Genomic DNA, 14,780 nt, shown 5'->3' with positions numbered 1-14,780 from the left:
TTGGGGCAGAGTGGGTCGAGCGCGAAAGAACAGTGGAGGCGAAGGAGATAGGCATGCGCTTGCGACTTGCACTGCAGGGAGACAAAACAAGAGTGGCGGGAGACAGTATCGCGGTGCGTACGTGGAGGAAACAGGGGATGGCGCTCTGTTTCGGAGGTGAAGGCTAAATGTCGGTTTCCGATTCTCCTGCCGTCCGATAAACGCAGGATTTCTGCCCTTTCCCTATTTTGGTTTCGGGAAGGAGCGGTATGTCCTGTCCGTTTCCTCGGGGGTTAGGGATTAAGAGGAGGCGACACGCGGAATACTATCGTCTTCTTCTTCTCGCTGCCGCCTTCTGGTTTGGGAGCAGTGAAACCCACCCGTTGTCGAAGACGGGGAGTGAATCCACAAGGCGGAAGGGGAGTCTCAGCTGAAACGCTTCTTAGCACAAGACACGTATGCCTTCGAGTCAGTGCTGATTCGATAATACAACAACACGTATGATTTCATGTCAGTATGATTTCTGATTTAATGATATAAAAATCCCAAAATACAAGTCCGGCATCTCATCTCTCTCCGACGCTACAATACTGATTCGATGATACAAAATCTTAAAATTCAAGCTCGACACGTATGAGATGCTGATTTGGTGATACAAAATCCCAAAATATAGGTCTGACGATATCATATCTATACAATGTTACATTATCCGAGTCAGTGCTGATTCGATGACACGACACGTATGATTTTAAGTCAGTAATGATTTAGTAATATAAAATCTTAAAATATAAGTCCCACACATATGATATAAAAATCTTAAAATACAAGTCCGACATATCATCTTTCCCCGACGCTACACTACGATACAAAATCTTAAAATTCAAGCTCGACACGTATAAGTCCCAAAATATAAGTCCGACGTATCATATCTTTGCAATGTTACATTATCCGAGTCAGTGTTGATTCGATGGCACGACACGTATGATTTCAAGTCAGTGATGATTCAGTAATATAAAATCTTAAAATATAAGTCCGACACATGAGATGCTGATTCGATGATACAAAATTCCAAAATATAAGTCTGACATACTGTTTCGATGGCACGACGGTAAGCATAAAATCTGTAATATATTATATTAAAATACAAAAATAATCTTTATGTCAGGATTAAAATCAAATACATAAATCTCGTTTAACGATGCGTATCTTTTGATATCATCTGTTCAGTTATATTATATATCTTATCCAATTATAAAGGACCACAATAATCTAACAATAATGATTTCAAGCCCTGATGCTATTCAAGTCAGTGATGATTTGGTTATACAAAATCTTGAAATACAAGCTCGACACGTATGAAATGTTGATTTAATGATATAAAAATCTATAATACAAACCCCGCACATCATATCTCTGCAATGCTTCATTATCCGTTAGGATAAATCTATAATAAAAATAATCATAGACGTTCCTAACTATTTGGAACCAGTAGCATATTAACAAGTGTACTTTTGATAATATTTATCTTGAAAATATTTATTCTTCAATTTACATATAATTTTATCTTAGGATAAAAACAATTATACATATTTATCTATTTTTTAATTGGTAGATCACTTTCAACAATTAAAATAAAAATTACTTACGAAAATATGATCCATCTCATATTCATGATTTTTAATATATCTAATGAGGATTCTTTTGATAAAAAAATTAAACCTCTAAAAAGCGATATGAAATTCGATCCTTAGAACAGAAAAAGAATATAGATATTAAGGATATCGAATGAATGAATGACATATTAGATCATTTATTATTTAACTCACATAAATTCATATTTATATGTAAAAATTATTTTATATTTTTATTAACTAGTTATTTTTTAGATATAATTATAACATATTTCTTTTGGACCTTTCTCTTATTTGGTTAAAAAAGAATTAGGGTTTGATCTATATCGTTGGTACGTTATAGATTCTCGCATCATTAGAATCGATGCTCTGAATTACGTATGATGTTGGATCTATTGTCCCTTTCACTACTATTGATTATATCTTTTTGTAGGCTATACAACTTTGTATCCTATTTGAGATCAAACAAAAGTTTAAAGTTTATGATTGACGAATGATATGGTATTTAGTTATCCCTATTTAAATTAATTATTTTGATGTGACATTCTGGTATTCACAAATTTGTTGTAATAAAAAATTATATATATATAAATTTTTACAAATGGTAAGTAGGGTAAGAAAATTTTGATCTCGAACTCAACCAACAACTAACATTAAAAATTCTAAGATTCAGAACCTAAAATAAGTTAATTAGATACCCTATCATTGCATAAATGTGTGTTAATCATGTTGATCGATATTCGATCATTTGGCTTAGTGTCCATTTTTTGACTCGTTGTTTACCCTTTGATAGTTTGTATTTTAGTTGAAGTATCTCTCATATTACGTATCTAAAAAATATAATTAACTTAATATTAGTTGTTTGTATTTATTAATTAATTTTATTATGAGGCTCAACAACAATAGGTTTCAAACTCTTAATCCTTGAGTGAATATGATACACCATTATGAATGTAAAAGTTTGTTCAAACTTGATAGAAAAATTACTAAATAGTTGACATGTTGTCGTCACATGTCATCTAAGTCATCTGTCTACGTATACAAAGTTTCAAAGTAGAGAAACACAAACTCCCTTCTTTTTGCTTCTTTTATAGCAACGAAGGCAATCATAAACTTTTTTTCTCTCTTTATGATAAGGAAGGTAATCCTAGACTCCCTTATCTTCGTTTATGAAGAAGAATGATATCACAAACTTTCTTCCTCTCATTCAAGATATAAAAACACATCCTGAATAGGAAAAATAGGGAGGACTCACTTCTTTTGAAATACTTTAACTCATATTTGGAGACCTCCGATAAGGTCGAGGCGGGAAACCCCTCGGTCATCGATTGCTTGTGTAGGACTATGACTCATCTAAAAAGTACCTTAGAATGACCCATAGCTCCCTTTATCAGATAAGTTGCACCTTAGGAAGATCCCGAGCTTCATTCAATAGGCAAAAGCCACACCTTGGGACGATCGTAGGACCGTCACCGTAAGCTGACAACACATCGGGAGTTCACTTATCATTTCAACTCCCCAAATAGGTTGAACCCTCGCTCGGGAGAGGGAGCCCTCGGATGGATCTTTGCCTTTAAGATCAAACCATGCTATGCCAGCTCCCGAGTCAATGGCACCAAAACAATAACATTTTGACTCAGGACAAAATGTGGCGTATCAAAACCAATAAGTAAGTTTAATACAATATTATAAACTAATATCTTAATCCTCAACCTTAGTCAACCACAGATTAAGTCTACATATCGATAAAATGCAACAATATCCACGGTATGATGATGTGGATACTAACTATATAAGATGGAAAACGTCCATCTCCAAAGTCAACTATACAATACTCATGCTCGTGACAACGCCTTCACGGCGCTTTCCCCGTAGAACTCTATGACGTCAGGATCATACATAATCGATAATGCGTAGATAATTAAAATACCAAGAATTGAAGAATTACAATTTTAAGTGATATTTTTTAACCACTTTTCTAAAGACTTGTAAGTAACTATTTAGTTTTAGAATTATATCCACATGATTTAATGCTACAAGTATCGAGATAGCAACTAATTCAAGATGTGAGAATCTCAAATTGGATGAAAACACAATCAAAATTGCATTGTCCAATCGATGCTATCACCACGGAGACAAATTCATGAAATGCTGATTTCTCTAGTATCATTCAAAAGATGCTTCTAATTATAGTAGCAAGATTAAGTCGGATGCCCTCTGATCATCGTGGCCAAATGCATGTCTTCCTTTGGCTGTGATTTTGCCTTATCGATGTCCTCCAATTCATTGTCAAACCTTTTCCATTCGTTCAAGTAAGAAGCACATCAACTCTTAATCAACAAAATAAAAACGAAGACCATGAAAGCCATTTGCAACTCTTACATTAGAGGTGGCTCCATTGGTGGAACCCAAGCATGGTGGGTTGCTAACCTTCGGCTCCCTCTCCTCCACAAAGACTATGAACATAGAGACAAAAATATTTGGTAAATCAATCGATGCAAATTTATTCTCCTCTATAGATGGCTTGATGGCGAGAAGTGTGAAGGGTAGAGATGAAGATTGAAGAAAGAATTTATCATGACATGAAATGAATGATATAATTCATTAAGGTAATATGTATTTATAAAGGTTTTGAGAGAGATTTTTTTAGTTATGTACTTAAATCATATAATCAAATCATATACTCAATTGTGTGATTGATCTTCAAATCATATATTGATTGAACAGGAATACAAAGTTATCATTCCATATTTGTCTTTATCATGATATTTTATCATGCCCTTATAAGATTGAACTTCCATCAATAATGTCAATTTTGAACTAATGCAATTGAAATATCCTACGAGTGAGAGTCATTGTGAGTGATTTGCTTGTTGGTATGAAATATGGATATGAGAAACACGTAGTTGATATTTAACAAAGTAAAAAATCGATGATAATATGTTTTATGCGTGAGTGAAATATTGGATTGACACATAGGTGAGTGGTACCGATATTATCACAGTGTATTATAGAAGTGGATTGGGAGGTGATGTCAAGTTTGTGTAACATATTGGTGAAATAGTGATGGTGATGATTCAATATTCATCTTTAATGGTAAATTTTACAATTGTGTTCTATTTTTTAAAATTTCAACCGATTAAATTTACTTCAAAAAAGATAATATAAGTTACTGTAGATATTCTACCGTTACTATTACCTACCCAATTAATATCGACAAAGGTATAAAGATGAAGTAACGAGTGTTTAGTAAGAAAAAGTTCATGTTTGAGAGTCCCTTTAAAATATCGTAGAATACATTTTAGTACAAACCAATGTATAACGGACGATCGGTGCATGAATTGTGATAATTTATTGACTACAAATAAAATATCTAGACATATAAAAGATAAATATTATAAGGAATCAAACACTTGTCGCTATTGTATAATATTCATAGTAGAGCTATCATCATAAAATTTGAGTGACTCAGGAGTGGAGAGTAGGGAGACGATTTTTTTGACATTCTGCATGTTCGTTTTGAGAATAGATCTCGAATGTACGTCTTTTGTGATAGGAAAAGTCCAAAAGATATAAACGTTGCTTCCATTCCTAGAAAATAGCTTAAGGTTCCTAAGTATTTGATGAAGAATCGATCTACCAATTAGTTAAAAAATTACTTGATCTTCATGGAATTATGAAATTATTATTTATGATGATAATATCATTTACATAAACTAATAGATATATACTATATCCCTTTTACTATATCAAGTTGATAAAGTTGATTGACATGAAAAAAAAGAGTCAAGCTATGGGAGGATTGTTGTATAAACACATATTCAATTAAGGTCGCACCTAAGAAAGCATTTGAAATATGTCTGATTAGTCTCGTATCAAAATTGAGTAAGATCAAATATAAGAACTTGATAAATATATTATTATTAACTTAATCTTAAATATTTTGACCACACATACCAAGAAATCTAATACTCACAACTATCACCTCCGACAAGTTTGTATGCGCTCCTCTGTTGGGTTTCTTTCGACAATCGTACGCAACATGAAGGGTAGAGAAGCTAACACACTGCTGCCATGACGGAAGGATGGAGATTACTTTTGCTCTTTCTTGAGAGACGCACGGATGACGTTGCAGAAGACATTGAAAACGACGAATGTTTATGTACTACTGGAGTAGTAACTCGAAGGTGAAGTGAGAATTATTTGAAGTATTATTATGCAATAAAAAATTATTGCCAAGGAGCAATTTCCAACATAGAGATTCCTCTAAATAGCGCATCAATGAATAGTAGATAAGATTTATATGAAGAAATCTTTCAACAGAGGAAAAATCTTCCCTTCTTCAATGAAACTTCTTCGTATTATCTTCTATTCCTTCTTCAATGAAACTTCTTCATATTATCTTCTATTCTTTCCAACAATGCCATCGTTCTTATTTATATAATATTTTATAAATAAAATTATTCTCGATATTTAGTAAGTGAGTCTTATAAGATTTCAAATCCATAATTCCTAATAAGTAAATATAATACATCACTATCAAATCAATATTTTAATCATAAAAATTTATCAAATGAGATTCTTTTTTTTTTCGATCTCATTGAAACATCCAAGTTAATTAATACAATTATTATACAAATGATGAACCTTATGTGTTATTTGATGTAATAAAAATTTATTTTTAAAAAAATTAAACCTTTTTGATAAATTAGTTTGAGACATCATCATCATACCATTATCTTAAGATAATCCTAAACATTTTTAAATCCTCAATCATGACAAAGTGAACTTGATATAACACCATCAAACTAATATTTTAAATACTTTTTCTAGTATACACTTTCTGACAAACACCACCATCACACCAATGATTCAACCAATAATTCAAGTATCAAATTATGGATTCATGCGCACTAAGAGGCTCGTCTGTACAATAAGCAATGCTTTCTTCCGCAGCAGAGCAGAGAAAATGGTCATACGTCCATGACCTAAAGCAAACATACCAAAAAAAAAAGAAGAGCCATCATTCGTCGTTCAGTTTGATTTGCAACCTATAATAGAATACAATGTCAGAAAAATACTTGAGAAAGTAAAAAAGTCGCAGCCAGTAATCTTAGCAAAAAGACATAAGGCGGTGCAAAGTCACTGAGCTAAAGGAATCCGACGCAAAGTCACTGATCTAAAGGAATACGACGGATCTTGCAAACCAGGTGAGCAGTTGGAATGTCAAGCTGGCTTCCTCCATCCGACTTGAGGAAAGCGGGAAGCTGGTCTCTTGGAGTTGCGAGGCATGTGTGGAATGTTGCCAGAAATGGGGGGATGGCCATGGAGAGCGCTGAGAGGACGTTGCTCAAGTACTCGATATCAGCCGATAGCTGCTGAGCACCTCTATCACTAATGTATTGAATTCCTCGCAGCTGCTCCATGAAAAGGGCAGTTGCACCTTCGGCCACCTAAACAAAAGAAAGTGCTTAAATGTGTTAGGACCTGCATCAGCCCAAAAATAATCTCCAATGATATTGACATTAAATCCAAAGAGGAAAGATTTGTGTAGAATGAACAAATCAGAGATCTATAGTCTTTACTTCAGTTTTTCCTAAATCCGAATTCAACTAGATCTCAGGAAATGGAGATCTACAAAAGTGCAGAACAAAGAAGATCAGAAGTTATACCTTGAACATCCATTCTGTAGCAAAAAATTGGGCTTCCTCGGTTCCGGACTCACTGCTCGAGATACCTTCAGCCAGTGGCTCTAACTGCTGTGGCAAAGTAAGAAGATATTCTCCCACACTAGTGACATAGGCCTGTGGATAGGCGCTAAAGCTTGGGAGGGGAAGAGAACTTTGCTCCTCCACTGATGACCAGATTGGCAGCCGTGATACGTCACTTAGACGTTGCCGCACTTTTGATATAAGAACATCATAAACAAGCTCATTTACCGTATCAGAAAATGCTGCCACCCTTTGGGAGGTGAGAGGAAGGGCATGAAACCTTGGATCCTTTGACTGCAAGATATAAAAAGTAAGTGATTTTGGCCTGTGAAATCACTTTATCTTTCTTTACCCTTGTACAGGGAAAAAATGAAAGACTGAAGGAAAGATCAGTCTAGTTATAATTTCATGGTCCAACATTATGAAATGAGTGGAAAGAGAGGTCACAAAGTTATGTATACCTAACTAGAACTTTCTTTGAAAGATCCTCTCTGCTAACTCCAGTAAATATTTCTAAATGTTTGTAAAAAAAAAATATTGAGAAAGAAAATTAAACTTTTAACACAAGCCCAAACTAAAGGATAATAAAGATCATTCGAGAACATATCATTTTGAGATTACTGGTTCACAACAAGTGTTTCTATAGTTGGAACCTTCTAGAAGAAGTTAGAAATGTATGGATTAACAAATAATTATCCTAGAGCATCATATATGATATGCACTGTGACTGCGAAATAATGGCATGCAAAAACATTGTGTACTGTGGCAGTAAAGGCATATGCATGGCAACATGCTATGATATTTTAACCATTGAAGCAAAGTTGTAAGCCTGAATCACGACATAATGGAAATTAAATATGGAACATGTGGTTAAAGAAGGCATGTGAAAAAAATAAAAAATAAAAGTAAATCATTTTAATTTATGCCACTAAATAGAAAGTTGTTGAACAGACATTCCTTAGAAGTTTCCTATTTGTAAGGATACCACTTTAAATTCATGCTATATTTTCATGTATACTTCTGTGAAACCTAGGGAATTTTATAAGCCATTATAATCCAACTAGTGAAGTTCACTTATTCTGGACTCTGCTAAATAAAACTAGAAACAAGTAATGAAAGATACTTCTTAATCTGCTCAAATAAAAAGATATAAAATGCAGTAGGATGAAGAAAGACATGGCTAAATGAATATGGTAGAACTAAAGTATTCAACAACAAAGAGAGAAAAGAGAAACCTCTGAAAAACCCAAATACCTGTTCCAGAAGATTAAAAAGCTTCCTAGCTTTATCAGGTGCATCAGCAAGGCGCAGAGCTGCCACATCCAAACCTGCCCTTGATGCAAGGTTTACATCATTCTCACCAGTGACAGCTACATGCGATTGTTCCAAACTTGATCCAAATACAGAAAGAGACAGGGTTGTGCCAATCCTAGCTAGAGTAGCTCGTAAAGAAGCTTCGAAAACAGATGTTCTGCTCGTTAGGCAATCAGCAACAGTAAGAATCTGTAAAGATCCTTGGACAATAGACCACTCCTCCTCTTCTGAGACCATATCAACAACCCGTGCTGCTCCTTCCTTTTTAAGACCATCACTTTGTGCAGGACTATCAACCCCACATATAGTTCTCAATGATTTTAATGTATCTTGCAAATTCGAAAGATATTGAAGCATTATGTCATCAAGGGCCAGTATAAGCTCATCAGCCTCAGAACCACCAGTGAAGTTAATGCATCTTTCAATGGCTGCTTCGAGAAAAACAATAGTTTGTGGGATAGATTCCTCCATTCTTCGAACTGTTTCACTGAGTTCTATACCTTGTGCACCCACACCTCGTGCAACAGCGCCACGGATATCTATTCCAGCAATCTCAGAAGAAAGGATAGCACGTTCCATTTGACCATACCTAGAAAACAACCCAATTTGTCCCTCGGATATTAGTTACTTCGGATTTGCTTATGCAGCAGATACTCATCAACAAATACGGATTAAAATTTTGCTGCAAACTGAAGCAAGGTAATAAAGGTAAGAACACAAAAGACTTAAAAGTACGCACTTCAGTTTAAAGGTTTCATAAGGAGAATAAATAGCCTTCAAAGTTTTTAATAGAATTTGAAGATCAGATTCTGAAAATAAATGCTGAATATTCTTTGCAAAAGCTCCAGTCATGTTGTGCAGTTCAATTAGAGACTCAAGATGCCTGCTTAGTATTTTAGTACCCTTTGGCACGTCTCCAGACAGGATGTCTGTTATACCTGCATGCAAATAAAGATAGAAATTGTTATCCATAGGTCAATTGTATGGTAACAAAAACATTGCTTTAATCTGAAAGTAGTTGTCAGAAAAAAAAAAGCTATTTCGAACCATAATAAGAAACTACAATGTAGTGGTTGGTAATGCTTTTGAAACAAAAACAGGTAACTGCAACTACAACCTTAATTTGTAAACCTGATCTCAATCTTTTAAGCAGGTGTTTGATCCATAACCTAGACAAATTCTACACAAAATTGACTTGCATAAACACTTAAAGTCATCATTGCAGATAGAAAGATCTACAAGATACTTGAGCAGTTAAAGCCCATGCAATCAGGAACCAACAAATAGAAATTACTCTAAGCCTACTAGTATCTACGAAACAATGAAAATGACAAGCTTTGCAATCGAAAGCTTGACAAAAATTAACCAACAGCCAAATAAAAAAATACTGACCAACCAACCTCAATAATATCCCACTTGAACAATGAAAAGAAGTCCTAGACCAAAAATTTTTGTCTCCTCGTCTAGGTTATCATGCAGGCCAAACTTGGAAGCAGCAAAAGTTTTTTTTTCAAGTCAACCTTGCTCAAAACACTAGTAACATCACCACCAACCTAATAAGTTCATATTCAAAATTAATGTTACAAATCTAATGTGGATATTCTGAAATCTGAAGAACAGATCAAATATAATGTGACTAGCAGGAATTAAATAACTTAAACAATACTATAGATTTGCAAGTTGCAACATCTTGCCAAAGCTAAACATACATAACATTATGTGCAGGTGGCATCTAATTGTCATTATTCTGAAAAATAAAGATCATATGTCAGTAACCTTTACTCAATGCTTTGGTTTCAGGAACAACATCACCAGTTGCAAGGTTGATACAAGCCACAAAACTTGCATTCAAATCGGACATGGTCTCCATTAGCAGTTTTGGAACAAGAGAAAAATAATCATCAGGTAAAGCATTCATGCACCTGCAAATCGGACATGGTCTCCATTAGCAGTTTTGGAACAAGAGAAAAATAATCATCAGGTAAAGCATTCATGCACCTGCAAGTGCCATACTAGTTAGATCATAGCACATAAAATAACAATTTTTCTGAGCATGACTTGGAAGTAGATAAGATTAGCAGAGACTGCATGAGTAACAAAATATCAGGGAACGCCACCCAAAAAAGCAAGAGAATGTCAAACAAACAGAGAAGTAGAATTCTGACCTTCGCTTCATTTTTTATTTTTTTGTCATGTACATTTTTGTATGAATAACATCAGAGACGATTATTAAAATGTTCATACTAGAATTCGCATTGATATTATAATGTGACTTCTCCCTCTAAAGGTGTTATTTGATGCAGGACTACTACAGATTGTCTAGCAAGTAATAGCTCGCCTAGGGGAAGAGACATTTCTAACTCCAGGGTTTTCTTGATTACAAACAGAATTGAACTATCTTGGTTTGAAAGGAAAACATAATAGGTAATAGATGATGAAGGAAAAAAGAATACAGATGATGCAGGAAAGAGGATCTAAGTGTTCTGAAAATGATCAGGCAATTCATTTGACTTACAGGGGATGCAGGGAATCCTGATATCTTCAGTAGAAATTGGGGTCCTTAAGAAATCAACAACAAGCCATTGTACCAAGCTATTTGGGCCTATTAAATCTTGTATTACCTAATATGCCAACTGAACAAATCATGAAGATAAAGGCAGCTATGACACTTAAAATAAGGAGTATTATCAGGATTTCATTCCTTATGATGAATGGTAAATCATCACTTGATGCATAAAAAACATAGCCAATCATCAGGTTTCTGACAAATATTAGCTTGCTGATTTCATATTCACTTCTTAGTCAGAGAAGTTCAAGGAAGCACCTAATCATATAAGGCAACTTTGTGATGTATAACCATCAAGCTTTATAAAAAAATTTTAGAAAAGTTTATTCTAGGAAAAAACATAAACAAAAAGTCATCAATTAGTTGGCCAAGATATTCTAAGAGTTGTGTTGAAAAATGAAAAGTTCTTTAATCTTTCTAGGGACTCCCTTTTGTATTAAGTGCACTCATTTACTATTTAGGTATCCTAAAGGTCACATTTTAGATTTCTAAAAGACATACTAATTCCCTAGGAAATTACTCTTCGGAATCATTATCTTAATTAATTGTATCGAGGCTTCTAAACCACTATAAATAGTGGATCGAACATTTCAGATTTGAATACAAAGAATTGCATTTTCTCTAGTCTCTTACTCTCCTCTCTTGTCTCACACTTCTCTTTCTTTCTCTTCCCCTCTGTTTCTCTCTACTTCCCTACTCTGTTCTACATCACTTTGTCAATATTCTGTTAAAACACTACCAAATTTTAATAGTTTGCAGTCAAGCAGGCTGTCACTTTACAAAAAGAAAGCAGGCTGTCACTACCAATATTCTCTTTCTTTCTCTTCCCCTCTGTTTCTCTCTACTTCCCTACTCTGTTCTACATCACTTTGTCAATATTCTGTTAAAACACTACCAAATTTTAACAGTACCATGGTTTGCCGTACCATGGTACCATGGTTTGCCGTACCATGGTTTGCCGTACCAAATTTTACCATGGTTTGCCGTACCATGGTTTGCCGTACCAAATTTTAACAGTACCATGGTAGGCTGTCACTAGTTTCAATCATAAGACAAAAATGATATGATAGGAGAAATTATTATGAATTTGGAAATAGTCCACTTTAAGTATTTACTAGCGGACTTCATGATATTTACTACATAATAAAGCTAAAGAATTGAATTATAACTTACACTCTAGTTTATCAACAAATAATGATAGTTCTAGAAGGGCTATGCCACAATAAGGTTACTCCTTCACAACTTGGGTGACTCTGATTTTAATCGTGGAAACAATATTCCTACTTGCAAGGGTACGTCTCGATTGCTACCTTTCATAATTTTCACACTGTTGGATGCATTTGTTTTGAGAATGATGCAAAAGTGTTCTATCAATGAAGAAAAGAGTCAAATGAATAGATAATGATAGCATCTCAAATCCCTTCTTGAGAAAGAATATAGAATTAAGCCACAATGTCTAGCAAGGTCACTACACCAAAAAATATTAGAGGAAACTTAGGCTAAAACCAAGGAATTAGTTTCCTACAAAATAATAAAGGTAGGAGTTAAAAAGTTCACCTATAAGTATAAGCCACAAATAACGTTTTTTGTTTATACAATAGGATAGTATGATGGATTAAAATAAGCACTAGTTGCACTTTAACATATCGATCTACATAGTTCCTTCCAAGTTCGCAAATGTATAATGTCAACAACTGATACATCAAAAGTTCCAACAGGTAAACTGTAATCTCACCAAGCAAAAAGTTCCAAATAAGAATAAAATCATACCACTTCCACTCTTGTTCCAGGTAAAGCAGAATCTCATCATAGAAACTTGGTAACCAGCTAGAAAAAGAAATAGGATTTGTATATTCATGATGCTTTTCTGTTTCAAGCTTGTGAGCTTGTTGTCTTGAGTCAAACCTTTCCCAGAGTTTTTTCAAGGGCTTGATGCCCAACTTAATATACTGCAATTCCAATGACTTGAATCTTCCAATACGAACAAGTATTCGCCGTAAATCTTGAACAGTGTCAACCTTAAATCATATTTCACAACATAGTCTAATATAAGTGAGCATGTTACATATGCAATTTAGAAACCATAAATCAAATATAAATGCACATAAATCAAATCAAAGAGAAAGGTGAATGGATACCTTGCGATTTTGAAGAGCATCAAATAGACGAGGTTGGACCATTTCTTCTAGCCTGTCTTCCAGGACTTCGAGTTGCTTCCTCACATTAGCAAATTCTGCAACCTGGGATTGAGTGCCTTTTAGATGTATGTGATCCAACACAAAACATGCTCAACTGAACAAAATGATGGAACCATGCAAAAAGACAAAGAGAAGTTACCTCGCCAACAGCTGACAAGCAATGCCTCATGTTGGCCAAGGTTTCTGCTGCCCGTGGAAGATCCCCACTTGCAAAAACATCCTCCACACTTGCACTCAATTGTGTCAAGCCAGCAGCATCCTGCTCTTTCAGAAGGAATATAATTATTCATTCTGCACCTAATAAACAGTTGAACAAGTAATAACTTTTCTCGCCGGCATACGATAAAATTAACTAACCATATGGCTCATACCTGCAGCGTCTCATATGCTGCTTCCATCCGCTGCTTGACGATATCAATCTTAGCAATAGCAGCTATGGACTCAGCAGAAGTGCCTTCAGCCTGCCACCAAAACACACACACACACACACACACAATCATCATCATCAGATACAAATCGTAAATCCACAATCGGTGGTTTAACTCCTCGTCAAACTAAATTTCTGGTGCATCAAGTCACTATAACGGGTATAGTGCAATTGACATATCGTGTATCCAGTTAAAATATGAAGTTCTTAGGTGGAAAAGCTTTGCATATGTTGGAAAGAAGTACATTTTATACGACGTCATTATATTCAATTAAGATCTGCTGTATGGATGTCGCCAGATCCAGACTGAAATTATCCAACTCCATAACTAGTAAAGGCACTACGAGTTGCGTGAGAAGTACGCGTGATGGAGTGAAGATGAGAGGGTAGAGGGGAGAGGAAGGGAAATGACCTTGCTGAGGGCGAGGAGGATGGCGGAGACGAGGGAGCGGAGGGAAAGGGCGTCATCGCGGAGGCGGAGGACGTCGCGGCAGGCAAGCGGGACGCGGCGTAGGGCGTCGGCGCTCTCGCGGTCAAGGGCGTCGGCGATCTTGTCGGCGGAAGTGCGGAGGTTCTCCTCGAGGTCGGAGAGGTAGCGGTCGAGGGGGTCCTGCGGGTGGCGCGACTCCAGCGCCGCGTTGATCCATCGCTTCGGATCGAAGCCCTCCTCCCCGAACTCCCCCACATCCACCACCACCATCTTCCCCCTTCCTGTGTCTCCCTGCAGCTCCGACGCACGCCGCGAAGCCTCTCTCTTATTCTGCCGGTCCACTCGGTTCCGTTTGCATGGGCCGTGTACACCGATGTTGGGCCTTCCGAACGGGCCTCTGGTAACAATTTGAGCTCATTACATCAAATAATGCGTACGTTCACATATGGATTCCGATTTAAGACTCCAACATCGGTAGAGATACGTTAGGAGGTGATGTGGGACGCCGCACGCTGCACACAAAC

The 14,780-nt window shown here is 35.8% G+C and overlaps 1 protein-coding gene across 1 annotated transcript; it reads right to left on the bottom strand.

Annotated features, from left to right (window-relative positions):
- Positions 1-6,615: 6,615 nt before the first annotated feature.
- Positions 6,616-14,553, bottom strand: LOC135598551 (conserved oligomeric Golgi complex subunit 7-like). The gene is made up of 10 exons (XM_065092539.1): positions 14,239-14,553; positions 13,771-13,860; positions 13,539-13,658; positions 13,340-13,441; positions 12,972-13,219; positions 10,412-10,557; positions 9,375-9,573; positions 8,576-9,224; positions 7,283-7,615; positions 6,616-7,063 (listed from the first exon to the last, which is right to left on the bottom strand). Exons 1-10 carry the CDS (start codon positions 14,524-14,526, stop codon positions 6,782-6,784), a joined length of 2,457 nt encoding a protein of 818 aa, XP_064948611.1. The 5' UTR covers positions 14,527-14,553; the 3' UTR covers positions 6,616-6,781.
- Positions 14,554-14,780: the final 227 nt, after the last annotated feature.

Source organism: Musa acuminata, chromosome BXJ2-1, assembly GCF_036884655.1.
Source record: "Musa acuminata AAA Group cultivar baxijiao chromosome BXJ2-1, Cavendish_Baxijiao_AAA, whole genome shotgun sequence".
In the NCBI taxonomy this organism is placed as follows: Eukaryota; Viridiplantae; Streptophyta; class Magnoliopsida; order Zingiberales; family Musaceae; genus Musa; species Musa acuminata.
This window is presented reverse-complemented; position numbering and strand designations above follow the sequence as displayed.

What these genes read in the sequence shown, in the direction of transcription:
- LOC135598551 (XM_065092539.1), bottom strand. Translation starts at nt 14,526, where the DNA reads ATGGTGGTGGTGGATGTGGGGGAGTTCGGGGAGGAGGGCTTCGATCCG. An exon ending in TCCTCCTCGCCCTCAGCAAG is followed by an intron (nt 13,861 to 14,238) that starts GTCATTTCCCTT and finishes TTTTGGTGGCAG; the next exon opens with GCTGAAGGCACTTCTGCTGA. An exon ending in TTTTTAATCTTCTGGAACAG is followed by an intron (nt 7,616 to 8,575) that starts GTATTTGGGTTT and finishes TATATCTTGCAG; the next exon opens with TCAAAGGATCCAAGGTTTCA.